This window comes from Salarias fasciatus, chromosome 14 (assembly GCF_902148845.1).
Source record: "Salarias fasciatus chromosome 14, fSalaFa1.1, whole genome shotgun sequence".
NCBI classification, from domain to species: Eukaryota; Metazoa; Chordata; class Actinopteri; order Blenniiformes; family Blenniidae; genus Salarias; species Salarias fasciatus.
The window spans coordinates 18,983,993-19,010,266 of record NC_043758.1 but is presented as its reverse complement, the minus strand read 5'-3'; the positions used below and the strand labels follow the sequence as shown (position 1 = coordinate 19,010,266).

Sequence of the window (26,274 nt, the reverse complement as noted above, 5' to 3'; positions counted from 1 at the left end):
AAAAAAAAAAAAAAAAGAAATGTTTTACAGGAAACACAATTTCTCATACATCCACATAAATGAACGCAGTGGTCATCCCTTCTTACTTAAAATGATTTTAATATATACTGTATATATTTACACATTAACTTAAAATTCTCTGATACCCAATAAGTGGTTTTCAGTTCATCAGTTTTTGACAGTCACTCAAAAAGTGTTGCGACCTGGGCCTCTGAAAGCAGGACAGGGGACGGCAGAGAGGCTCGTCCCCCACCTGTCCCTGATGCAGCATTCACCCCTGTTTTCACCTCCATTCGACAGAAAATCTTCCCCTGTAGGAACAGTTTACCTCAAAGTATCCTGCACAAACAAACAGTTTGGTTCATTACAAATACAGTAAGTGGCAGTACCCATTAGCTTTTTCTTATTTTTTTTCCAAGCAACATTTCTGCCTTAACAAATCTTGTGTGTTAGATACAAATACTGATATGCACAAAAAGCTAAACTTCCTAAAAGAAAAAAAAAATATGTACAGAATTGCAGCATAATGAATGAGATATAGTGTACGCAATAACTTACATTTCAGCCAGTTTGATTATACATTGTGGCTCAGAAGAGGCCAGTTCACAGGTTAAATAGAGAAGAGGGGATCAACCTCTCCCTCTGTACACACCATCACTTTGTTTTGTAGCTGTAGACAGTGTCAGCGTGACTGTCTCGCATATTGTTCCATTTGTGACAAACTGCCATAGAAAATACAAATCCTTACAAACATTGTGTTTTTTTTGTTTTTTTTAAAGCTACGTGTGAAACAAAACAGTGCAATAGGTGCAAGCGCGCCAGTTGTTGACCCTGTAATGCAGCTGACAAGACGGATCGCTATAAGAAGGGGTTTGTTGAAGAGCCTCCCGCTGGATACTGCGCAGGCGGAGCCGCACCCTGGAGACACAAAGGAAAACACCATCAACACAACATGGGCCCATTATTTGGATCGATGCTCCACTGGAGCCAGAGACAGTCGCCGCCTTGCTGACAGTTCAACGAAAAATAGACAGAGCCAGTTACAGATACTAAAAATCTGAAATATAATGTAAATATTTTTTACACTAATTCCAATACTAAAAAAGTGGATCTTTTAATAATTACCCATAAACCGACGTCTCCAAAGCTTATTTAGTTTTAATCTTAATAACTGTGTTATTAATCATGTCAAAATGTCAGAATATATTATAAAATCAGCTGTATTTACGATTTGATCATAAATGGGTAATACAAACTACTAGAACATTTTTTGTTTGTATAGCATGAGCAGAAATAATAATTCCATAGTACTTAAGTAGAATGAACTTGCAGACCCTGGAGGTCCTCAGGAAGAGGTTTACTAAGTGTTCTGAGACTCAGAAGAAACGAGGTGCAGCAGCTTTCTGTTCTGACCGGAATAAACGTCTTGAACACCTGAGTCCCGCTGACACACTCATTTCTTTTAAATCAGGAATTAAAGCATTATTACTTGCACAGATTTTCAAATAAACATTACACTTTACTTTGAAAACTGCTCTCCGAGATGAATTTTTGATTAATTTTTGATGTGATGCACTTGAAGCGCTTCCTCCGCTCTGGGTGACTCGAGCGAGTCCGTTGTTTGAGAAGGTGCTCAGAACGGCGAGACGTGTGACCAGAGGACAGAATGTTTGTGGTTATTTGGGACACCAAATCCCAATATGGGAAAAGAACAGACTACACTATTCCAAATGCATTTTTTTCTAGCTTAATTTGAAATTTTTTTGTCATTTTTAATTCCCTTTTGTCTCTTAAATGCTCTTCAGATTTTGTTTTTAATGTATACTTTCGTTTCTGACATTTTCCTGTACTTTTAAGTATTTCTTTGTCTTTGTGAAGCACTTTGAATTGCCTTGTGTACAACTGGAGCTACACAAATAAACTTCCATCGCCTTAGGTTTTAATCATTTGTTAATGATCTTGTACACAAGCTTAACATCAAGAGAAAAAGTTGTTACTATTCAGTGTTATGACAAAAGAAGATCTGAAAATTGACTGCCAAGAGTCATTATTGAGTTTATTTGATTCACATACCGTAGTCGTGTTGATACATAGATTTAGTTTGTCTACTCAACTGAGCTACAAAAAGTAAAAAAAGTCAATAAAATGCATTAACACAGAAGAGGATGGCTCAGTGATAAAGACCACACATTTCTGGGTTAAAGTGATATTTAGTGCTGGAAATGACAACAACACGGTCACCATACTGACCAGGAAAGGGTTACTGGAGACCATCGGTCCCGCCATCGTCTGTCCGAACGGAGCCACGACCGGTTTGGCCTGTCCAAACGACGCAAATCCTCCACCTGGGAGACAGATACAGGAAAAGACATTTCATAACACTCGTGTGACAACAGCCCTGCCAGATGCATCCAGATGTGCTTGTGACTATTATTACTATACTGACAAGTAAAGGACCTCTACACACACGCACCGTTGGGCTGCTGGGGATAAGCAGGAGGCTGAGGGAAGGGAGCCTGGCCGGGGAAGGGCTGCTGGAATGTTCCACTAAAGCTGGTGGGGAGGTTGTAGGCTGCAGCGTTCCCAAATCCAGCTGGCATGCTCATGGAGCCCGTTCCAAACGGTGCTACGGTGAAACAGGACAGCAACCAGTTACTGGAGGAGGCATCAACACCCAAGGACGTGCAACAAGTGAAGTCTACTCCCAGGCAACATGTCTTGTGGTACAGTTTGTCATCTTTTACTTAAATAATCTCAGCATTTGTAGTTGAGATGCATGCAAAGTAAAAAACAAAAAACAAAAAAAACAAAAAACAAAACAAAAGAAAGAAAACCAGAAATGAATTAGTCAGGCATGAAGCAAAAACACTTGAGTTTAGCATCAGTGTCTGATTTCAGCTGAGCACACAGTTCTAACAACTACAATCAAGCTGCAGCAAGTAAGACAGCCTGCTGGCAAAAGAGCACACATGCAACGCTACATCCAATATCCATTAAATGAAGTGGATATATGACGTTAGAACTGACAGAATTTGGGAGCAAAAAGCCACATTTTTTTTATTTGTGTTGGATTCCCATGAAAAGACAGAAGATTATTGTAGCCTGATGTTTTTAATAACATCATCTGTATCAAGCAAAACGTGACATGATAGCATGTAAATAACTTATATTTCAAAATCAATGCTTTGAGTTGACATGTCTATTTTTTCTGAGCGCATCAGAAAAAAAAAGGGTTTTTTGTTTGCTTTTTTTTTTTTTTTTTAAAAGGAGCATAAAGTAGCCCAAACAGACAGGAATTAGAGTCGATCTTCACACCATCTTTTCTCACTGCTGGTTTGAGGAGACAACACTTCTGATGCCTGTTCCAACTTGTGTTTGACCTGTTTTCACATTTCTTTGGACCATGCTACTTTTCTAATCAACCACATCAGAGAGACTTAGGGAGCCGACAGAAAGAGACTTTCTGTGGAAAAAAGAGTTTGTGTTTGGATGAAACTGCACGTCACTTACAACAACGCATTATGATCATTTTAATCCAGCAACGATACCTGACGTCATGAAAACAATGTTTACGACTCAGCACTTTTCAATCCCTTACTGTCACTGAATTCAGCATTTGAAACTAAGAATTTGAAAAATAGAGGAGTTCATTAGACTGTTTAAGTGAAGATATGAAAAATGCTTTCAGAAAGAAAACCAGAAGTTTATGTTTCTGCTCAAGGAAGAGAAAATGTTGGCGATGAGACAAAGGTTTGGGAACCACTGCTAATGTAATGAGTTTAACACTTGACTCTTGAATTCCAACTTTTCCTTAACTCACTGAATGCTTTTAGTTGAACTTTTTCTACATCATAGAGAACTCTACCGATGCAATAGTTTTCCAACATTTTCCAGAAAGATATAAGACTCGAAAAAATTAGTCACTGCCAGAGTGAAGCGGTGGAAAAAAGGGAAAAACACACAGTGCAAGACAACCTACCCACAATGGGAGGATACACCTGCCCGTGAAGAGCGCTCATGAAGCCTGTCCAGCATGGCAAGAACAATCAGACAGAACCCTGAGTCCAAGACGCTGCTCACATGACAAGCTAGACCTGCTGCGGGTGATCTGAGGCACGTTCACGACTGAGGTAACGTCACAAAGAGCTACGGCTTCAGGTGTGCATGAAAATCTAACATCCTGGATCTTCAGCGAACTACTCCACTACCTGGGTATGGTGTTATGATACACACACACAACCATGCAAGACAAGCAGACCTGCTGCCGCCGCTGCCGCCGCCACGCTTGCTGCTCTGCCGTTGCACTGGAATGGGTTGGTGGGAGCTGCTGCTGGAGCGACACCGCCAGCCACAAATGGATTAGTTGACGGGGCTGCTGCACGAGAGAGAGGGCGTCAACGGCTTTCCATGAACGTTTGAAGCAAACATGTGCAAGTCTGTGAATCACATGTTGCTTGTTACTGCAGACTCTTGATCGCTGATTGTGCGGACTGATCGCGCTCAGTTCCTGTTAACTACCCTAAGCACCAAGTAGAAAAACGATTGAACTTCCAAAAACAGTTACTTCTGTTACATATTTTAAATAACAAAACGCAGACTGCAAAAAAACTGTTCACAATTACAAAGTAGTACACACCACCAACTTTCATTCTGGCAGAGAGCCTACCTCGAGTAATCAGAGACAGCTGGCAGGTTTACTCACCTCCGAAGCCCTGAGCCATGCCAGGCATGGGCTGCTGTGCTTGTGCTGTTGACACCCTGGTCTCCGAGCCAAAAACAACCCTGCAGCGACACAGAGACGGCGTGAGTTTAAGAGAGTCGGCAGGAAGAAGCCCAAAAATCAAAGACACGGTGCAACACGGTGTGATGGACGAGGGACCTCTGCAAGTCTGTAGGCCAAAAACTATCCAGTGGAAGTCACTTTGTGAAAATAATAAATTGTTGTGAATGCTTTCAACCTATTTTACTGGTTAATTATTCTCTCAGAATTCATGTAGTAACTTCCAAGCACTCAAAAAAGATGAACTGTGGTGAAAATGGCTTCCAGGTAAAAAAAAAAAATTCTAATATTTTCCGATACTGTGGTTGGACTTTTTATAACTTATGATCTAGATCTATAAAGAATGTAACCAATAAAAGACTAAAAATATCATAACCCCAAAACAGGAGGGACCTCACTCTGGAGAGTGTGTGTATAAGGCGTTGTCTCACCCTTGTGAGGTGCTGGTGGTGTTGTAAACACTGGTGGCCGGAGCCGAGGAGCTGAAGACGGTGTCCAGCTCAGCCAGAGCAGCGTAGCGGTCCCCCACTGCCAACGCCGCCTGCTGCTTCTGAGGTAAGCCAGCAGCTCCGGCTGCAGCAGAGCTCACCCCGCCAGGAATACTACCCCCTGAAGCAGAAGCAAATAACAGCAGAGCTGGATTTAGAACGGGAACCGGAACAGGAAACATTGTGCACTAACTTTCAAGAAATACAAGCAAAGGTCCGGAGAAAGAGGCCATATTCAACCTACTGAAAATAATGGGGAATAAATGTTCAGTCATTAGGAAATTTGCATTTTCTAGCACAGAAATACAGTTTGTAATATGAAGAAAATAAACTGAAACCAGCCCAGGACAATTCATAGATGCTCGAGTGCCGGAACAGTCCAATTAAGCAAAGAGGAGCTTCCACCACGTCCAGTGGCCTGATGTCTTTATGCAGGCTGGTTCGGTCTCAGAGGTCAGCTTAGGTCAGCTCCAAACACAACCAAGTCCTGGCAGAAGCTCAAATGTTGGCTAGAAAATGTAAATCAGCCCTGTTTAAATAGAGATTATGTCTGACCCTGACTTAGGAAAGACAGCTAATAGGGGCTTAAATCTAATAAAATTACGTTTGGGTTGTCTGTGAACTACTATCCCTGAATTACGTCTAGGAAACAGGCTAGGCAGGAGAAGTTTACCTTGCTCTGTTATGGCAGAGCTAAACATGTTATCCAGGTCAGCCAGGGCTGCGTATCTATCGACAGAAACGCTAGTACTCTGTACAGCGTCTCTGCCAGCTCCTGCGGAGTTACTCTGGGAGGAGGCACTGAAGGATCCAAAGTCAGCACTACACGATTTGGGGAAGTTCTCAAAATTTGCAAAATTGGCATTTGCTAGTCCCCCTGAGGTGCTACCTGCATGAAAGAGAGAGATTAAAAAGTCATGAGGGGGACCTTGATTATTGGTTTTGTGTCACAACATGAACAGGGAAGAAGCTGCACGGAGGAAAGGTTAGGATGCGATGCGGTCAGGCTGGGGGCGGCAAAGGTCGTCATCAAATCAAGAATAGGAGCCAAAAACTATCCTCTATTTCATAGACAAGCTATAATTTAACAAAATAAGGAATCCATAAAAGTGGCAGCTACAATGGATGAAGATAAAGTTGCATCACTAGCAGGATGAAATAACTTCATGATTTCATGGGAACTATTTTTAATCTGCTACAAAACCACAGGGATCAGTGAGCACTGGGAAGGATGGACTCTGATGTTCAACCACACTGAAAAGAAAAGTCCTGTTGACGATCTGTGCGTCAGTTCATCCCGAAGACACCTGGAGATGTAATTTTCTTTCGCATTAATAAATACTGCTGTACAATAATTACACTTCCTTCAGCTTGAGAGTTAAGTTTCACCAGGAGATTTTTAATTGAGTTCATTTATTTACGCTTTCAGGAATATTCCTCCTCGTCTGACTGAGCATTACAGTTCACCTAAACCACAGATTATAGGAGAAACGAAAGAGGAGGGAGTGTTTGGCCATTGTCCAAGAGGATACTGTTTTTGGTGAGGAGTGTGAGGATGAGGGGAATATTTCAGTTTCACCTCCTAAAGTTCTCACTTTAGGAGTTTGAACTAGCAACCTTCCAGTCACAATCACTCCAAAAGATTAAAACTGTTATCTATACTAATTATTGCTGACTGACTTTTTCCCCTCTAAAAAAATTGAATAAAATAAAAAATAAATGTATATTTCTTATTAAACACTCACTTATTTCTAAATACCAATATAAATTGATTGAAAACTTTGACTCATGGAAAACCGAAGCCCATATTTGTGTTCGCTTTCAAACTTCACATTGCAAATTTTTTTCAATTTGGTTTCAGTCTCACCCGGATCACATCTCAAAATTTACAGCAGTCAGATAGAGAGACCAGTGTGGTTAGCTGTGGTTGGAGGCAAGTAGGACACGAAGCGCTACACAGACACACGCTACAGAAAGCGAGAGGACTGAAATGACGACACATTACAGAAGATGGAGAGGGTGAAAGCTGTTATGAGGGCAAGTCCAAAGAGAGACTTACTGTGCGCACCCCGGAGAGGCAGAGCAGTGGCAAACTCACCCATACTGCGGCTGGATGAGAGCACAGTGAAAGCTGGCAGCCAAAAGTAAAAGGAAAAAAAAATAAAAGAGGGAGGTAGAAATGGGGCAATGCGAAATGCAAGATGGCGGAGAAAAAAAACAAAAAGAAAATATGTCAGCTGAACCAGGGGTGAAAAATTAAAGCGTTACATCAAAGCAAATCAAGTGGTGCTGAAGTGGAACAGACGAAAAGGACATGAGACAGATTTGACAGCTGAAGCCAGATCGCAGTGAATCAGTGTCTGTGAGAAAAGGATTATCTCGCTAAGCCACGCCAGAGAGAGGGGAGTTTATCCATTAAGCAATAGTCATACTAAAGAGATCATGGTGCAGCTCCACATGGGAAAAAGTCAACGTGCACTCCTCCAACAGAGGGCACTGTGGTGCGTTACCGTTTCCTCGAGCTAGAAGGAGCTGGTATGTGAACCACCTTATCTACAGTATGTAAGCTGTTACTGTTCTACCAGGTGTTTTGAATCCACAAGAGGTCTTTAAGCTGGGTTAAAATGTCAAGCAGCCGTGCAAATCAAACTGGTTAAAGTGGTCAAACCAAGCCTTCAAAGTCAATACCAATACAGTTACAAGCCAAGCTTTAGGTTAATGCTGACACAAACATTGTTAAAAGCTTGTTTTTCTTCTGTGCTTGAGGCACATGCCGTGTAAACATTACATCAACATCATGTGTTCAAATACAGTCAAAGACAATATATTGAGTTGTGTGTGAAAACCAAGTTTTACATCCAGAGTGTGATCTAATGTTGAGGTTCTGCTCAACGTGTGATTACAAAACGGATAAAAAAAAAAATAAAAATAAAAAAAGAATGTCATATAGAGCAAATATCAAAGTTTGACCGTGTGTGTAAAACCCATTTTCTTGAGGTTAGTGAGTTGGATTAGTCCAGGAAAAAGAACTTGTTCTACCTGTGTTTGAGGGTTGAAATGGGGCTTGGGGTGCTGAAGGGAAACCACCTGTCGACCCAGAAGTGCTTCCGAATGCATCAAAATTAGCAAAGCCTGCGTCTGCATTGGCACTCTGTGCCACTGGAGGTGTTGTTGGGATGAGGTTCAGACGGACGGATGAACATTAACACACACAAACACACACACACACACAAACACAAAGGAGAAAAAAATAAAAGGTGGAAACAATGAATTGAATGAATGGATTTATGTACACAAAAACACATGGGTGATTTTAAAGAAATATCATGGAATGTTTATAAAATATGAAGGATAATCACACAGTGGTGCAACTGAATGGAATGCGTAGCATATTTAGACAATAGTTGAACATTCACCCTTCCAATGAGAGACCGTCTGGACTCTGAGTTGAAAGTAGTTTAAAACTGGATGTGTGTGTGTGTGTGTGTGTTTCAGGATACACACTTCATTAATCTTATAGTGCACATCTGTGGTAATGCTTGCTATGTGGAGATGTGTGGATGCCACTTTAGCTGCTGCTTTAATAGACAGTCTTGATGGCTGTTTATGGGGGAAATGAGAAGACATTATCCTCCAAGGGAAGCAAACACTAATAGAGCAATGTTGCAGACATTAGTAACCATGGAGATGTGTCTGGGTGTCCGATACGTTTTTATAATATGGACATGTTCTGCCGTATAGGAGGACCTGGTTGCTGACTCTGCAAAAAATTGTGTATCATCTCCAGAAGGCATCAATCAGTCAGGTTGTATCTACAGAGAGCGATACATGTCTGTTTTGTTTGCTTTTGAGTTTATTCACTGTGTGACATCTGTCCCATTTCATACGCTTTTAATAAAACACATCACATTTCTAATTCTGACTTGTAATATGAATAATTTTTTTAAATCTAAATAATCTCAAGAACAATTCTTGGCATTTCTTTAACTGTTCTGAACAAAGTTTAACACCATCTGCACAACAGCAATGTTTTTATGACTCCGCTGGGATTCCGCTCATTCATGGACTGGTCAAGGTTTGTTTTAATTCTTGTGCTAACGGGTCCCGCTCTTCGCAGCAAACATCCTCCTAAATCTATAAGAACTGTTTAGTACTGTGCAAGTCTCTGCCTCCATCCTCTGCTACTGTACTTCAGTGCCAATTAATAAAGCCAACAATCAATCTGAAAGGACTCATCACAATCCTCATAATAGTCCAGGACGCAACGCATTAGCAATATGATTCACAGAAAGTTGGCCTGATGCACGTAAACAGACCATAGTGGATGTATGAATACGTCAGCGATTAGGTCAACAAGCCAGCTGTTCCTGTTCCAGATCCCTGATGCGGTTAGTAAAATGGCTCTTCAGGATGCTAATTTCAGTTTACTTTAGGTCTGCCTTGAAAACAAACATTTCATTCGGGCTCATCTGAAAGTGTTCTCTGTGGTGTTTTTTTCCTGCTATGCTTTTGTTGCAACTCTTTATTTCCTTTTATCTGTCCAATATGGTGTCAATTTGAGCCACAATACGAATTAAGCAAGTTAAATTGTTGCATCAATCACTGACAACTGAGATGATTTGAACCATAAACTGGACATGGATCAAAACCACTTCAGTCCTCTGCAGCAAACTATTCAATGGCATCAGATCCACACTAGAAACTCCTTACACCTTGAAGAGAGGACTGACCTACTGAATTTCCTTTGAGCTATGTTTCTCTAGATTTTTGCCATTGGTAGTTTATCATATTTACTGTTCTTCAGCAGCTGTGATTGGCTCCAGAATGACCGTCCCTCCACAATGTTCAAACTGTATACATGTATCCGACTCAAACATGCAGCTTCTCAATGCTTTCATCAAACAATCAACCCAGGTATTTGTCTGTTTCTTACTTGTGTGGCTGTTGAAATGTGCAAAGTTAGCAAAACTGGAGCTGGATCCTGCGTTTATGTTGGGTGGGGCAGCGAAGATGTCTCCACCCAAGTCACTGAGGAGGTCAAACTTCTGCTGCTGGAACTGCTGCTGGTGGGCTTGTCCGCGGCTCACCACAGGAGACTGGTGGAGACAGGACATGGATTTATAAAGGAGCAGGCAGCCACTGGTTCACATGCACGAAGGCATGTGTTCAACAAGGAGCACAATCTTGATTTAAAAAAGTATATAAACTTTATGTGAAAACATTGTGTCCAAACGTGTAACCTATAACTCAATCTCACTGAAAATTGTGAATCATAATTATAAGACGCTTTCATAATGCTACTAAAATATAATTTAACTTTATTATTCACAGTAGCAAGTGTTTTATTTCACATTAAGTAAACTGTAAACATGTCTCAAGCGAGCTTTGCAGTTTTATACCTGATTCAGTGACAAAGTCACTGACACCGAGTCAAAAACTTGTAACATGTGCTTGTTTTCAAGCAGTGACTTGTCATGACTCAAACTATAATGGATATACACATCAACATTAATACAAGGATGACACAACCACTGTTGGTCAACTTTGACAAGTCAGTGTTTGTTAGCTGGTTATTAGATTTGACAAAAACAAAAAAATATTTTACATGGTGAGGTGTTCTTGAAGGATTCCACAATCGTGCAACAAATTAAATAAAGTATGTCCTTATTGACCCCTGTATGTGGTTATGTCTCAGCCTATAAGTGTCTCACCTGATTGGGCGGGGTGCTCTTGTTCAGGTGTAGAGAGGGGGCCGACTCCCCCAGGAGAGATTTGAGGGGTCTGACCTCGGGGGTGCTGCTGGTGCTGCTGTTTGAGGAGCCAGAAATGGAAGCATGGACCGATGCCACGACCTTGGCCTGCTCAGGAGGGACGTACCTTCAAGTGTTTCACATCATATATATGACACATTAGGAAAAAATGCAACGTGGTTCTCCAAAATAGAATATATCAGCCAGAAAAACAGGAAGACAAACACACCATGAAGCCAAAGAGGTTAACAAGGCAACATTCCATTAGTCGCCAGTAAAAAATCTGAGAGAAATCAATAATATTCACCAACTAAATGTTCAATAATCTAACAACTAAATGTATACAAAATATTGCTCGGTAAGTGTTTTTTGGGCATTTTTTTGCCAAGTATGTACTTTTACCCATATTCAAGTAAAACGTGTTCTACTTTGCTGCTTCAATAATGGAGTTCGACTGAGCACGCCCACAGTCTGGATTAATAGTTAACCTTTTGATCTGCAATCTTGCAGCCAACAACCCTGTTTTCAGTTTCACACTTGCTCACCATAATGGAATTTTCAGTTTGGTTTCCTGAGAAATGTGTGTTGAATGAAGATATTATGCAGACGTAAACGGAATCAAATGAAAGAAACTGAGAACATCATTAAATGTGGTTAAAAGTTAATTAATACTTTGAATGGTTCTTTGTACTTCTCCATGAGTAAACAGTACTTATTTGTAAATGATAGTATTTAGAACATGTAATAGGAAATGCACTTGAATACAGATTTCCTGCACTCTCTACAACAAGAATTCCTGTCCGCAGAACAAATGGCAAGTTGAGACATGTTCCACTCATTGCTCTCATTTTGGCCAGAATGAGCACATGAAGAAAATGACAGAGAGAGAAACACAAGGTCTACATACATCTCAGTATATCCAACACTAAAAAAAAAATTATATTCACAAAACTTATGTTAACATTATTTTTTTAAACACTTTTTGCACTTTTTTAAGCCTTTGTCTACCAACCAGGCAGAAACTGACCCATATTGAGGTAAATGAAATCTATACGATGGTGGAGCAACACATGTAACACAAAAAGTGGTTTGACTCTGATGACCTACATTAAAAAAGGGTATTTGTCGGCGTACTCAGGGCTGATTGCTTTGAGCTGCCTGTGAGAAATTCCAGACCAAAGACAAGGAAAACACAAAAGACAAGCTGTGTGTTGGTGCAGTGCACACTGCCAGAGGATTGTTCTGGTCTTTACACAGCTGGCTTGTAAAACAGACTTACCATCGCTTCTTCTCATATTTTTCTTGCAGGAACTCTTTAACTTTCTGTGGTTCTCTGAAGTCTGGTACTGACGAGGTTCTGTCATCGTACAGACCAAGCCAAATCTGTTTACAAACCTGAAACAGAGTAATTCAAGTCAGTTTAGACAAAAACTTGTGCAGGATGTTCTGCTTTGCATGACATACCAATCTTCATGTTTGACCACTGAATTTATCATCCAAACTAATAGAGAAATAGGAAAATGAGCGGTCAAACACAGATTAAACAAACATTGAAGTGTTTTGAAAATGTCACCATTTGAAGGTAGGTTGTGCTGCCGGGAAGACAATTTTACCATATTTGGTCAAAATACATATTTGCATTGGGCTTCTGTTTGAATAACCAAGGCCAATGTAGTCGCTTGATGTTAATTCACTCTCAATTTTCTCACCTTGTCAAGGGAGATTTACAGAGATTGCATGTATGGACAGAGTATACAGTGCTGCATTGCACAGAATAAGGACATTTGCTTGAATTAGAATGGCTCATCATTTCTTTATGAGGTGTCAAATACATTTTTATTCAGGCACCACATGCAGAAGGCTGAATCAGTAAAAGCATAGCATTCTCACATTATGCCATTTTAATGTTTCCCCAGTTAGTGATGCATAATTAATTTAAACGCAATCACAATGTCAGGCTGGACAATTACATAACTGCATTGAAAAAACAGCAACCTGTAACTGGCAACTCAAATGTTAAGGCAGACCTGTGGAGTTTGTTGGCATTATACCCACAAGCTATGTGTGGTCAACTGACAAGGTAAAGACCGAATGAAGACTGAAGATATGAAATACATGAAGAATGCACGCAAGATAACAAAAAAAGGGAAGAAAAGTGAATGTGAAAGAGACAAGGGAAAGCTTGTCAATTTATTATTTATTTGTGCGGATTCACTATTCTACAACCAGCTGAATTTTGAAATTGGATCAGTGTTTTCCTGTGTCAAGAGGTCGAGAAGAAAAGAAGCAACTTGAAGACAGTATTTATACAGCAGCCTTGAAAGATGTAAGCCTCAGCTTCAACCTTGAGTGTCCTGCGTGTCTGTCTCCTCTGCCACAGCTTTTAATAGGTTATACATCCCAGGTGGCATTGCTCTATTTCAAACTCTGTTTACCAGAAATGTCTCTTGAAGGATGATGCACTTTGGCATCGTTAAGCACTACAAATGTGCAAAGCTATTTTATTTCACTATGATGACTGGGTGAGAGCTTCACCGAGACTTGCCCTGAACCATATAAATACAATTAATTTGTTCAGTTATTCCTTTTTGTATTTTACTGATTTTGAAGTGTTTCTCCCTAAAATTGCAATGATATCAGAGTATAATAGAAGCCATTTCTTACATTTATCAATATTTGATGAGCATGAAAATCATATATAATGCAAAAATCGTAATGTCATGGTTTCTGCATACTGTAGGGTTGCCTACATTTTTTCAGCCTGAAGTTTTCATTTAATGGCATTTCTGGCCTTGACAGGTTTGAGACCCATCAAGATTGTTTAGCCACTTCACTTCAACAGACTGAAAGAACAGCATCCATTGATGCAGCAGTTGCCGTAGTAACCATAAAATTGGACATGTCGTAGCATCGCAGCTTTGCTGTGTGATCCTAATTACGGTTTACATGTAATGTCACATGCCTGCAACACAGCTTCTTCTAATAGTCATGAAACTGATTACTGAAGTTGTCTTTAATGATTGGATTCCCATTTGGGATTTAGAGTCTGCCTACTACGTTTACAATTGATGACAAGGGCACCCTGGTATTTTATACACAAAATTTATCCTGCCACATACGATGACTAATAAACCTTGAGCATTGAAAAGATTGAACTGATAACGGTGGACTGCTTTGTCTGGCCGTGCAGTTTTGCAACTACAGAGAGACTATTTATCTCCACTGTTGGGTTTTATTCATCACATGTATGCCTGTCATTTTGTACTCAGTCAGTGGTGTCCATCAGTGTTGGTATTGTTGATGCAACAGTGAAAAACCTTAAAGCTGCGATCTTGCATCCTTGGCAAGTAAAAAGCGAGACAGGAGCCATTCATACCTCATTGCCATGTTTTTGTAGGAACTCGATTTCCTGTTGCGTGAAGGTTGTCATGGAGATTGACTTGACTCTGTGGGGGGGATTCAGTCCTCGGCTGTAGATGGGAGAGAAAACAGTAGTCAATTTAACACGAAGAGACTACAGACATACACAAGTCATCAGAAAGGCCAGTGACGTGGTGTGGGACGGAGAAGGACTGTGTGCAGGTGGTCTCAGAGAGGAGGATCCGGTCCAAACTGAGGTCTATTTTGAGCAAAGACTCTCACCTCCTCCATGATGTCCCGGTCAACAGCAGGAGCACCTTAAGCAACAGACTCATGCCACTAAAGTGCAGTAAAGAGTCACAGGAGACCCTTCATTCTTTTCATAATAATACTCTTTACCTCCCTGTTGTAAACAGTGTTGGTTGTGTTTTTCTTTTAATTTCACTCTTCTCTGCTGCCGCCAGTCACCGCCTCACTGAGCTCTGCATATGGTGTAAGAAGCATTTAAAATACTCAGCTTTACTATGCTGTATTGATATTTTAATGTCTGTCTATTCTGTTTTGTTCTGTGCGCAGCTATGCTACAATAATTCAAGGATTCCCCCTCTGTAAGAATGTTGACTGTAACAGTAATAAATGCGACAGATGTACCAGCTACTGAGCCTAAGTATAGATTTACCTTTTCCAGTACCAATAAACAAAAGTCATTGACTTGTTATGATTCATCCACTGATGATATCTCAGAGAAAATGGAGGAAATTCAATATTCAGCCAACATGTAAGAGTTGATCTCAGAAAACTGCTTGCTACCCGAGTTAATCCTTTGAGAGTTTTATTGACAATGCGAAAGAGGTGAGGCTTACAATACAAAACATTCACGACTTTAGCCCTGCTGGTAAGTAGCTTTAATCACTGTGAGGACATTCATGCCCACCCCCCAATGATAAAATATGCAGGGGGAAGCATAAACCACAGGGGGGATGCATCATTTCTGTAAATGGCACCCTTGATATAAAACAGCATCAGGATACACTGGCAAGCGCACCAGTTTGGGCAGAGCCCTCTAATTAGCTCCAGGCTGAATAGCTGCTTATGTGTGAAACTGAGAACAGGAATACAGAATTAAAGAAAAAAAATGACAGGCAACAATAATGACAGAGAGAGACATGTTGAGAGGAAGAGAATAGGAGAAGAGTAAAACAAAGGCAGTAGGCAGGACTCTGATGTGGCGCTGACTGAGCTGAGCTCGTCATTACAGTAAAAATGAACTATGGCCCCTTAATATAGAAACTTCTATTATGGAGCAGCACACATTAGTCCACACCAGCCTTGCTCATTTTCCTGAGAGGGTCACAGCTCGTGTCAAAAATGGCCCAAATTAAAAGTGCCTGGTGACTAAAACATAACAGCTTGGTTATTAAGATTTTATTGGCGAGCCCCAAATCTGTAGAGCGTTTGTTCCCGTGCGCACTTGTACACTGAAGTGAAGTAATGCTGCAAGGACACCAACCTGTTAATCTTATAAAGGTGACCAGACATTGTCAAGCATGCGAGCGGAGGGTTTTACCTGTGGCGTGACAGTAACTGCTGAACAACTAAGAAAAGAAAAGGATTAGATCTGTAAGTGTTTTTGTGTTTGTCACTAAACTCTGTCTCAGAACAGTGTTTTTAACCAGGAATCAAGGAGACTAACTCACTTTATTCACTGAACTGAGGAGAAAAAAATGCAACATCTTCTTTGCCAAGATTTCAGTATAATTGCGTTCAGATATGATAATTTTTACACTGTTCTAAATAGAAAGCCCAACTCAATTTGCTCAAACTTTGACTTCCCTCCAGTGTTACTAATCCATCCAGTTTTTTGAGAAACTGAACAGAAACGGAGCCATCTTCCTAAACCAGCCTCTCCATTGAATTTATTCATCTCATGGCATCAAAGAAGCATTTTGACACGAAAAACAAGCAAAGATGAACATCCCAGGACACAGTGCAAGGGCTTGTGAAATTCTGTGAACCAGCACTGATATGCAGTCCACAGGCTCTCCGTTTCCATACACGCCTGGCTGTTTAACACATGATATATTAACAAATTTGAGGGGAAAAAAAAAGGTTTACCAGACAACTTGTGCATCAATGTTTAATTAATCCTCACATTTCAGATTAGGACTTTATTAAAGTTGTTTGGTACGGTGGTCATGGCAACTCCTTAGGAAACAGGATCTAGTGTCACAATTACAATGTTCTACACAAAGAAGCGTGTGATCCTAAAGGCGGTGAAATACTAGACAAGGTTGCTAAATAATTCACCGCCGTTACCTTGTACCATGAGTGCAGTTATGCTTATTCTTTAAACATCAACCAATCAGCTGACTGTTCTTCAAACTGCTTCATACAACAGGAGTAACAGGTTAATTCAGATGAGCAAACAATTTAGCACACAAATGAAGCATGTGAGTAGCCAAAAAGCTCTCAGTTCCCACTCAGCAACACAAGACTTATAATGTAAGAACGCTAAGAACGTCTATGTTACAGATGGTTCCCCTAAATGTGGTTTAAACTGTAAGATTGTAACTCAACAAAAAAAAAAAAAAGGTTAAACACTCGATATCGGGTGTTTGAACAGTTTGGCTTTGGTTCCTCTTTTTTTATCAAAAAAAAAAAAAAAATAACTGTGGGACTCTGAAAGTGGCCATCATTGCATAATTTAACTTTCTGAAAGAAACACGCAACAGTCAGCAGTAGGCTATGTGTGACCGACTCTCTATATTTGAGTAATAATGTGTTTTCTGTGCCTTGGGGGACGTAAGTGATGAGATCCCAGTCCCATGAAGAAGAAACTAGGTCAGGTACAGAGAGAAAGTTCCTCATGCCGATGGTAGCATGCCTAGTTATCTCATAACGAGATACGAGTGTGGTTATACATATCTTATTTGGTTTTTGGTAGTTCCTTTTTGTTTTCAATTTAACTGAGGTTATTTATGTTTTAATAATCTTTTCTGGTACAGAGTATGACTACAAAATGTTAAAGCCCTACAGTCCAACAACCTTTCATTTAACAGTATTAAGCAACCATAGGCTCATTATTTGTAGAATTTCAACTGCAGAAGCATTTTTTTAATTACATACAGTCACTTCGACCTCCATTTATCAATTTTGTACGCGTGGCCAATGTTTGCAAAGGGCAGATTATTTGTTTAATCAAAGTCCACTGATTTTCTCATTACTTCTCACAAATGGCATAACGTTATCAGAAAACAGCATCGCATATTGCACGGTAAAATAATTATGACCTTGTAGTTACTGTATGAGAGCAGCTCAGCCAGGGAAGAGTCAGCTCATTAGCATACTGTAACCGCTCCGGGCTGAAGGAAACTGGCAACAATAACCCTCACAGGGCAGGAGAAGCCATGCAAAAGGCTCCACTTTGTTGCTTTGGATCACCACAAAGAGGATATCTTTATTGCTTGATTAGAGTTATATTATTAAGCAAGGTTTATCTCAGAAAATGTCTTAATCATTTCCAGCCTTGCTACATTCCAAGGTACACTGTTAATTAGTTACTTCAGTGTTTCATAGATAAAGCACCTTTTCAAGGAGCTGGAGGCACAGGAAAGGCTTAACTGTTTAAAGTTTAAAGGCACATGTGCTACTGGCTCGGCACTGATTTAAATTATCCAGGAGATTGGCTACTTGTGACAGATCGTCACCTCTGATTGGGTCGAGTCAGAGTAGCTGCCCTGCTTACTCAGGAACACACAGGCCAAGTGGGGTGACTTCCTGCAACGTGCAATTCTCCAGAAACAGACATTGTGAGTGGCGTTTCTCCTGGGAAGGCCTCCTCCTTTATACGGAATGTGTTTACATAGCAGATTCCAACTCCACCCATTAAACAACCACAACTATCTCAGGGTGTGTGTGTGCGTGTGTGTGTGTGTGTGTGTGTGTGGTGTGTGCGGATTGTTAGGTGTTCAGAGGTAGCTACTTGTGCACTTGATATCACCACACAGGGTGAACCATGATCCCAAAAACTGCAAATAAAAAGGAGGACTGGGCAAACAACTGTCATAAAAAAAAGGAATATATCTGAAAATATATTTGTGTGCTGTGTAAATTCATTCTCACAGTAGCATTGCCTTTCCCACCACATTCGAAGGAGCACAAGACAGACAGCGACTTCTGAAACTTCCTGTTGCACACATACAACATCACATGGTGCTGATGAAGCAGCAATGTGGGGCCACACCGCTTCCTGAACCTACAATCACACCGGGCTTCCTGCATGTAACAGACAGACATCAATCTTTTCCAACTCCCACACTTCTCATGAGAAAGTTGCATTTCTACCCTAACAAAATTTACTTCAATCGAAAGCAAGGAAGCAAAAGGCACGGCACTGTGGATTGTGTTATTAAGCCATAAAAAAACCACCAATCAACTGATATTACAGGCTTTAATACTAGAGGGCAGGCACATGGAAAACACAGGGCATAGTCCCCACAGACACACTGATGAGGGGAAATGGAGGGCAAACTTTGCCCATCAGCAAGCACGCAATTAATCTCATGCTTTGTAGTGCAACAGTACACAACCTTCGCGTTCAACGAGGGGACAGATAAAACACTTTGGAGAGATTAAGGTCAAAAGCCTGGTCAACTAAGCAAAAAATCTGAGGTAAAAGGGAAAAAAAAAAGAAGGTGATGAACTTAAAATTGATAAGACATTTATTTTCTTTTTTTTCAGTGAATTCTTCAAATTGAGCAACAATAACAATGTGGAAACAACGATTTCAATAAAACCATAAAAAGCACAACTGCAGGCCAGAATGGGATGGATGGATGGATGGATGGATGGATGGATGGATGGACCACCTGTTTGCGTTACTGCTGTCCAGTGCCAACTGAATTTCCTGAAGTCACCACTACGGTAAATACTTGTGATAAAAGCAAATTCTCATGCTTGCACTGGATGCATGTATCATTTGACGTGTTTGTAACCATTTTCTGGGAACATACGTGTATTAATGTGTGTGAAGCTCTTGTAGAATCAGTGCTTTTTAAGTGATTTAATGCAAATGTCTATAGAAAAAGTCGTGGAAAGCCGACATAGGAGAGTGATTATGTGCAGATTACTGCAGCATAATGCAAGATATTTCACAAAGGCGAACATTTGATCCATGTTGTGTGTCATTATGCAATACACCAGAAACTTTCAAAGACTGCTGGTGATGGGTCACGTTTCTCTCTCAGAGCTGTTAACGTCATGCGCAGCCACATAACAAGGCTGTTCCTTGACATGCAAAATTTGGCAGCAGCATTGAGGTAGAATATCTGCAGCTGAAAAAGAAGAAATGGAGTGCTTCACTAATCCCAAATCCCAAGCTGCAGATGCTTGGTTACACAACTGCACAGCAAGGTTTTAAGTCAGGCGATTGCTATCTAAAGTCACAACCCACAGCGACATGCAGGCTATCAATGAAGTGCACAGGTTTTTTAAGCTCTCCAAGAAGGTTGAACCGCAGACACGTGGGAGTTTGTAGTTAGAACTTAGTCAGATGCTCGTCAAGGGGAGGTCTGGCTGATAGAGCTGCCAATGTCTTGACGACAGCAGTATTAATACTTCTGAACAGATGGTGAGCCTCAATACAACTGATGATTGAAAGGTCGGCAGTATCATATTATTTGGGTATACCTCAAAATAATTTACAAACTGGTACATCAAAAAAAAAAAAAAAATCCATGACTGAAACATTTCTACTTTTGCTAGTTTTCATCATGCTGCCGTTTTGAGATGCACGTGTATGTCAAGATATTTTCCATCACATTTGCCCGCACCTTAAAAAACCATTGTAATTAATTTCATGTAGAACTGGTTTTAAAAAAAATAAGAGAATTGTTATTTCAAATGTTAATGATCAGATGTGTGAATACAGCACTTTAAAAAGCGGAATTAGCAACGGCGTCTCAGAGGCAAGTGCCGTGTGTTTGCTTTGGCTCAGTGACAACACAGCACAGTTCAACCCTGAAGATGTTTTCTTTTCGACAGAATAAACCTGAGTATTTCTGTAGAACTACAAAGACAATTTTGCTGCAACGTTCAAGTAATAAATGGTCAAATTAAATTGTTTAACAAATACAACAAACGCTTTCCAGCACTTGATATACTGACCAATCAGGTGCGAGGATTTTGCCTGTGACACGTAAATTATGGACTTCTTCATCCATACTTGCTCTTTCGGTGTATAAATGTATTCACACAGTCAAATAAGAAGTTATCGATTACACTTTGAGTCCCCAGAAATAACTATGCTAATTTTTCACAAGTAACAGTCACCATCTTCACCAAGTCCAAAGAACAGGCCTGCAGCCTGAGGGCAGTTCCCACAAGTGATGATACATTTATTTATAATGATTATACTAATAAAGAAGGTGGCATTTTGAGAAGTGATGAGGTAAAAGCAATGTTTTTTTTTTTTTTTTTAGTTTAGTTTTTTTGCTTACTCACTGATTGATTTCTGTACTTTGTGGTTATTTCAACTTCTGAAAGTTTGTGAGTGTGACTGGTTGAAAGAAACAAAATCAAGACAGAATGAGAGGAGAGGGGACGGATTTAATAAGGTTATGATGCTTCCTACTCCTTATCAAGCATGTTATCATTTTCATTGCACTTATCCTTATTGTTTTCGTTTATGTTTGAAATAAAAATTTAAAAAAATGTAAAAGATAGACTATATATACATATACATATATATATATATATATATATATATATATATATATATATACACACACACACACAACAGTCTGTGCTGTGTCATGTTTGGAGCCACTGATTTTGCTGCAGCACTTCATCTGTGCGGAGCTTGCCTGTTCTCTCTGTGTGTATGGATTTCCTCAAGATACTGCAGTTTCCACCAACAGCCCAAGAACATGTGCCCGAGTTTAACAGGTGACCCTAAACTTTCCAATAGCATAAATGTGAATGTCTGTTTGTCCTGTCATGTACTGGTGACCTCTCTAGGATGTAGCCTTTCTTCAACCATAGTTACCTCAGATTGGACACGTGACCCTGAACAGGATAAAGTGATACAAAAGATGGATGTTGTATTTTAGACTAAAAAGCTTTGTCACATATTGGTGATCAAGTTTACAATGCATGTATCCCTTTTAGAAAGGTGTAACATAAATCACACAAAATAGACATAACACTCATGCTAAAAATTGTGTATGCATCTTCACTCAGATGTCTACTTGCAACCAAAAGATTTTTTTGAAACCACAATCCTGTCGAGCATGAACCCATACATGTAAGTCACACACTACAGTACAATAAAACACGTGCACACGTATGTCTTTGTGTGGTTTTTGTTGTAGTACATAAAAGTCCTCTTGTTCTTGAGACCACATTTTTTAGGGTTAGGGTTTACTCAAGTCTTGACTCCGTCTCACCCCCCTAATGTCCTCCTGTCTAATGATACTCTGGTCTTGGTCCCTGACAGTCGTCATCTTGACTCGGTCTCTGCCCAATGGTCTTGGTCTTGACTCAGTATTTGTCCCTGTAAGTGTTGGTTTTGGGATGATCTGGTCTTCATCCCTGAAAGTCTTCACTATGAGTCGGCCTCTGTCCCCTTGTCTTGGTCTTGACTCGGTCTCTGTTCCCTTAAAGTCGTGGCCTGGAGGTCTTGGCTCAGTCTGGAGTCAAGAGGTCTTGACAACAGCAGCAGTGTGGGGAGGATCCTCGACCATGTGAAGTGGATCAGATGTGAGGCGTAGCTTCGTATCGCCCCCCAGCAACTGGTAGCACCGCAGCGGGCTGGTAGCTTATCGGCAAACCTAGCTTGTAAGTGTCAGATAAGTTCACTGGGCTGACTAACCCTGGAAGCTAAAGTTAGCCCTGCGGAGTACTGACACCTCTCTGCACCCCGCCCAACACCGCATAGACAATGTCAAAGCAGCCAAACTCTGCAACACCGCTGCTGTTCTGTCTAACGTTAGCTAGGCGGCTAACGGGCTCAGCTTTGACCCGTGTAGCCGAGGCAGACTGCAACATTTCATCGTGTGCGCCATGTCTAAAGCTAAGGTCACTCCGAAACTCAATACTCACAGAATGCCAGAGCAGGAGGTGCACACGAAGGAGCCCACCGTCATGTTGGCGTAGGTCGGGCCGCGCTGGTCGCAGTCAAAGCACTTTCTATTGGGAGGCAAACTCGTCATTTCTCTCAGCATCTTCAGGTGTTTCTCCTCCTGTTTTCGCTTCGCACTTGCCGCCATGGTGAAGTATGTACGGTGGGGTTAAATAAAGACGGGGGGAGTCTGAAAGGTCAGCTAGGAGGAAAACAAAAGGGCTGTGCTTTTATTAACGGATCGTGCTGAAGACGGAGAGGGGATGGGAGGGTGGCTCTGTTGTCAGGGCGGCCTCCTTGCGTCTCCTAGAACAAGGAGTTTCAGGCGGTGAGGCTGACGCTCACACGGACCAAGAGAGTTCCCGCTACGTACTTCCGCCTTCTCCTCAATCCCGTTACGCACACTCCGCCTCACTATTTAATTTCACTCCAACGATTATCTGTTTGTTACACTCCAATTTTTCGAAAAAGTTTACACAACTAACCAAACTCATGCGAAAGCACCAATTTTATTTAGGTTTGTACTTCCATACACGCATCGTTGACTATCATAAGCAACATCAATAAAACAAATAGTTTTGAAATAACTGATTCTATGACCCTTTATTTGCACTTCAGATTATGAGCCGTATTTTGAGGAAGGGGACTGAATACCAAGTCCGGTTGAACACTGGATTTCAACACATCTGAAGGTCGGAAAGGAAGGGTGAACCATCTTGTTTCGTGTATCATCTTTGTCGGTGCATGACAGCGCAGACAGCAGAAACTGTCTTTAACACAATAACGCCACCTGCTGGATAAATATAATCACCATGTCAGGAGGCTGTCCTGTCATGATCCTTCAACGAGGATACCTCTAGCAGTTCTGGCAGTGGAAATTGATGAAAAATATAATGAATCAGATAAAACTGAGTAGACTGGATTTATGTGTAGGCAGGTGTTTCAGAGATACGCAGGGAGAAAAGACGTTCATGTTGGATGCAGCACTATAAAATAGTACATTTGTATTTCACATTTAGAGTGCTAAGAAAAACACTCGAAATGCAAGAATGAATGGGGAAGTCTTATGTTTCAATAAATTATAGGGAAAGTGAAAACATGAACTCTGCACAGGAACAAAAGGCAACTTACTTTCTTTGCCAAAGACAACAAAACACTGTACAATCCTGACATGAGAGTGAGCTTTAGTGTTTGATTCATGAAACTGTGTGAGCAACAACTATTACAAGCCTCTTAAAGAATTATGTTGTGAAATCTTAAAATTTATGACCCACATCCTATAAAAGACTGACAAGAGTGTCATACTGTACATATATCTCAGAAATAAGTGCACAGTAACAGGGGAAAAAGTGCAGAAAGCATTTTTTTCACACAGACAACACATTTTTATTGCATCTGAATAACAATAAGATTCAAATGGTTTAGCCAACAGTGAGTCCTCCGTTTAATCCAAGAAATTGCTTTCTTATATCACAATCGCACTTTTTATCCAGACAATTCGCTCCCTCAAATCTGACAGAGGTGACATATACAAAAAGAACCAAATTAAATCTGATTACAATTTTTTTTTCTTATTCCGAGCTCTATACAGTACTCAAATAGGAGTCCCATTAAATACACCTTGTTTGAATGATCTCATGAAGCAGTAGAGGAGCTATAACTTGGTTAGTTGCTGCTGACAGATTGAATCCTTGGCTGCTGATGCTGCTGCTGAGGCGGAGAGAAGTCAGACGGTGTGCGGTTCTCCGTGTAGCCGAAAAGTTTCCGGAGGGCCACGCGGGCTGCTTCCTCCTCAGCTGCTGCAATCGTCTCTCCTGGACCCTGAGCCAGAAGCTTCTTGTCACTGAACAGAGAAGAAAGAAGGGAACTGACAGATCACAAAAGCAGTCAAATCTTTTAGGAAGTCCACTTTTCACCACAGCTTTATATATATATTTTTTATTTTATTTCACCTTTATTTATAAAGGTTATCCCATTGAGACCCAGGGTCTCATTTGCAAGAGAGACCTGTGCAGCAGCAAATACTAATAACTAATACTTGGTGCTGTTGATTGCATATACAACAAGATACTTACCTATACAAGCCCACAAAGTACAGTGGGAGGACAGTACTGGCTCCAGCAGACCTAATGAGGCGAGGCTCGGGCAAAGCAATGTTCCTCTTGGTGAGCTCCTCCACCAGAAGCCCCATGGGATTGACCACAGTCCACATATCAAACAGGTCCTTTCCTATCAGCTGAGCAACCAAGAAATCCTAAAATAGGGAAGACAGAAGCAGGAAAACAAATCACAATGTTACTTTTGATATCAACCAAAGCATTTTAAAGACGACTGATGAGGGTTTCTTTAAATTTACTGCTGGGTGCTCGTTTTTCTCACCCTGAGGAAAAATCCAGCAGTCTCTGCACCGCTGCTTTCCTGCAGCGCTCCAATCACTGCCATGAACGTAGACTGCAGCACGTCATCAGGAACAGGGAACTCTGCGCTCATCGTTAGATCTTCAACACCAAGGTTTCTCGCGACATGAGTAACAACTTCAGGACCAGTGAGGTGACCCACAATGCTCGCCAATCCCTCACTTGGCAAGCTCGGGAAGCTCGCCCTGCACCAGTCGGTCAGGAAGTCTTTGGTGAACTCCGCTCCTTTTTTACTCAGCTCAGTGTTATCTTTCAGGACGAGAGCGGTGACCTCAGAGTCCACCCCCAATGCCGTCCTTCTCTCCTGCTCCACTCGGACATAACAGGGATTGATGAAGGCCGCTTTGAGGAGCTCCAGAGAGAAGTTCTCGTGGAGGCGGGTGCTGAAAGCCTGAACCTCAGCATGGTAATCAAAGTGAGGCTGTTGAGACCTGCAAAAGAGACCAATATTTTTCCAACATTTTTATTAACATACTGGTTTAACTTCTGTTGCACATACATTGGCAATAATCCTGTTTCTGAACTAAAATCTGCGTCATCTTGTTTACTTCAGACTCTTAGAACACTTAGTAAACCTCTTCCTGAGGATCGCAAAGGTCTGGATGTTTCATATTTTATAAATAAATCTAAGATTCATTTAGACCCAACACCATTTAACAGGTTCGTTTCTGTTGTTTTTTGGCAGGAATTCTGAATTAAAAAAAGCACCACACCTGGTTATTTTAAGTCCAGATTCAATCTTTTATTAACTTTTTCTTTTTCATTTTAGTCACAGCTCTGATCGGAAACGAGGCTCCCACTTGAAGGGTCTACAACAGTGAGCTTTACCATCGCCTCTGGGGTTACGTGTCACATTTCAGATTCACTCAAAATCTATTTGTGTTTGTGTTTTACATTTAGGTGAACGTGAACACGATCTTTAGAAAGTGGTTCATACCTAACAGGTTTACCCAGATATTAAATAAAACCTTGTAGTCGTGCGTATGGGGGACATGGGTGGCCTTCAGATGCTCTCTGTCTTACCGAGGCTTCGGAGGCGGAGGCCCTTCAAGCTTCAGCTTCTTCGCCATGAGGAACGTGTACGCTTTCATCCATCGCTTCTTCCCCCTGACCTGCGGCAGTAAAAGGTTTCTACATGCACGCTGGCAGTGGATTCCTGAAGTTAGAGCACCTCGACTTAACATGTATAACCCCGACGCCATGTTGACCAACGATGGTGCGGCGGTGAAATGTGTCCGGCCGGGAACAGCCTAACTGTATCCGGTGTGTCCGGGCGTTACTATGGAAACACAAACGGTAACTCAACGGGGTTAACGTTCCGATGATTTGTGGTTTTGCTTATACGACAAACAAACATCGG

General features: G+C 41.0%; 2 protein-coding genes across 6 annotated transcripts; both read right to left on the bottom strand.

Moving 5' to 3' along the window:
- Positions 1-86: 86 nt before the first annotated feature.
- Positions 87-22,842, bottom strand: agfg1a (ArfGAP with FG repeats 1a). 5 transcript variants are annotated; one of them, XM_030109194.1, is made up of 15 exons: positions 22,479-22,842; positions 14,395-14,488; positions 12,298-12,413; positions 10,980-11,145; positions 10,202-10,364; positions 8,308-8,427; positions 7,328-7,399; positions 5,942-6,157; positions 5,212-5,389; positions 4,703-4,782; positions 4,259-4,375; positions 3,980-4,024; positions 2,474-2,626; positions 2,251-2,345; positions 87-918 (listed from the first exon to the last, which is right to left on the bottom strand). In XM_030109194.1, exons 1-15 carry the CDS (start codon positions 22,643-22,645, stop codon positions 859-861), a joined length of 1,842 nt encoding a protein of 613 aa, XP_029965054.1. In that variant the 5' UTR covers positions 22,646-22,842; the 3' UTR covers positions 87-858. The 5 variants fall into 5 exon arrangements, with proteins under 5 accessions (XP_029965054.1, XP_029965056.1, XP_029965057.1 ...); XM_030109196.1 differs by lacking the exon at positions 3,980-4,024 and having other exon boundaries at positions 2,474-2,628; positions 4,270-4,375; XM_030109197.1 differs by lacking the exon at positions 7,328-7,399.
- Positions 22,843-24,074: 1,232 nt separating this feature from the next.
- mrpl44 (mitochondrial ribosomal protein L44) lies at positions 24,075-26,130 on the bottom strand. Its single transcript, XM_030109200.1, has 4 exons — positions 25,938-26,130; positions 24,877-25,345; positions 24,573-24,751; positions 24,075-24,340 (listed from the first exon to the last, which is right to left on the bottom strand). Exons 1-4 carry the CDS (start codon positions 26,114-26,116, stop codon positions 24,163-24,165), a joined length of 1,005 nt encoding a protein of 334 aa, XP_029965060.1. The 5' UTR covers positions 26,117-26,130; the 3' UTR covers positions 24,075-24,162.
- Positions 26,131-26,274: the final 144 nt, after the last annotated feature.

Coding starts and splice junctions, on each gene's coding strand:
- mrpl44 (XM_030109200.1), bottom strand. CDS start 26,116: ATGGCGTCGGGGTTATACATGTTAAGTCGAGGTGCTCTAACTTCAGGA. Junction 24,752..24,876: donor CTGCTGGATTTTTCCTCAGG/GTGAGAAAAACG, acceptor TCCCTATTTTAG/GATTTCTTGGTTGCTCAGCT. Junction 24,341..24,572: donor TACTTTGTGGGCTTGTATAG/GTAAGTATCTTG, acceptor TTCTCTGTTCAG/TGACAAGAAGCTTCTGGCTC.
- agfg1a (XM_030109194.1), bottom strand. CDS start 22,645: ATGGCGGCAAGTGCGAAGCGAAAACAGGAGGAGAAACACCTGAAGATG. Junction 12,414..14,394: donor TACAAAAACATGGCAATGAG/GTATGAATGGCT, acceptor ACTCTGTTTCAG/GTTTGTAAACAGATTTGGCT. Junction 8,428..10,201: donor ACATTTCAACAGCCACACAA/GTAAGAAACAGA, acceptor CAACACCTCCAG/TGGCACAGAGTGCCAATGCA.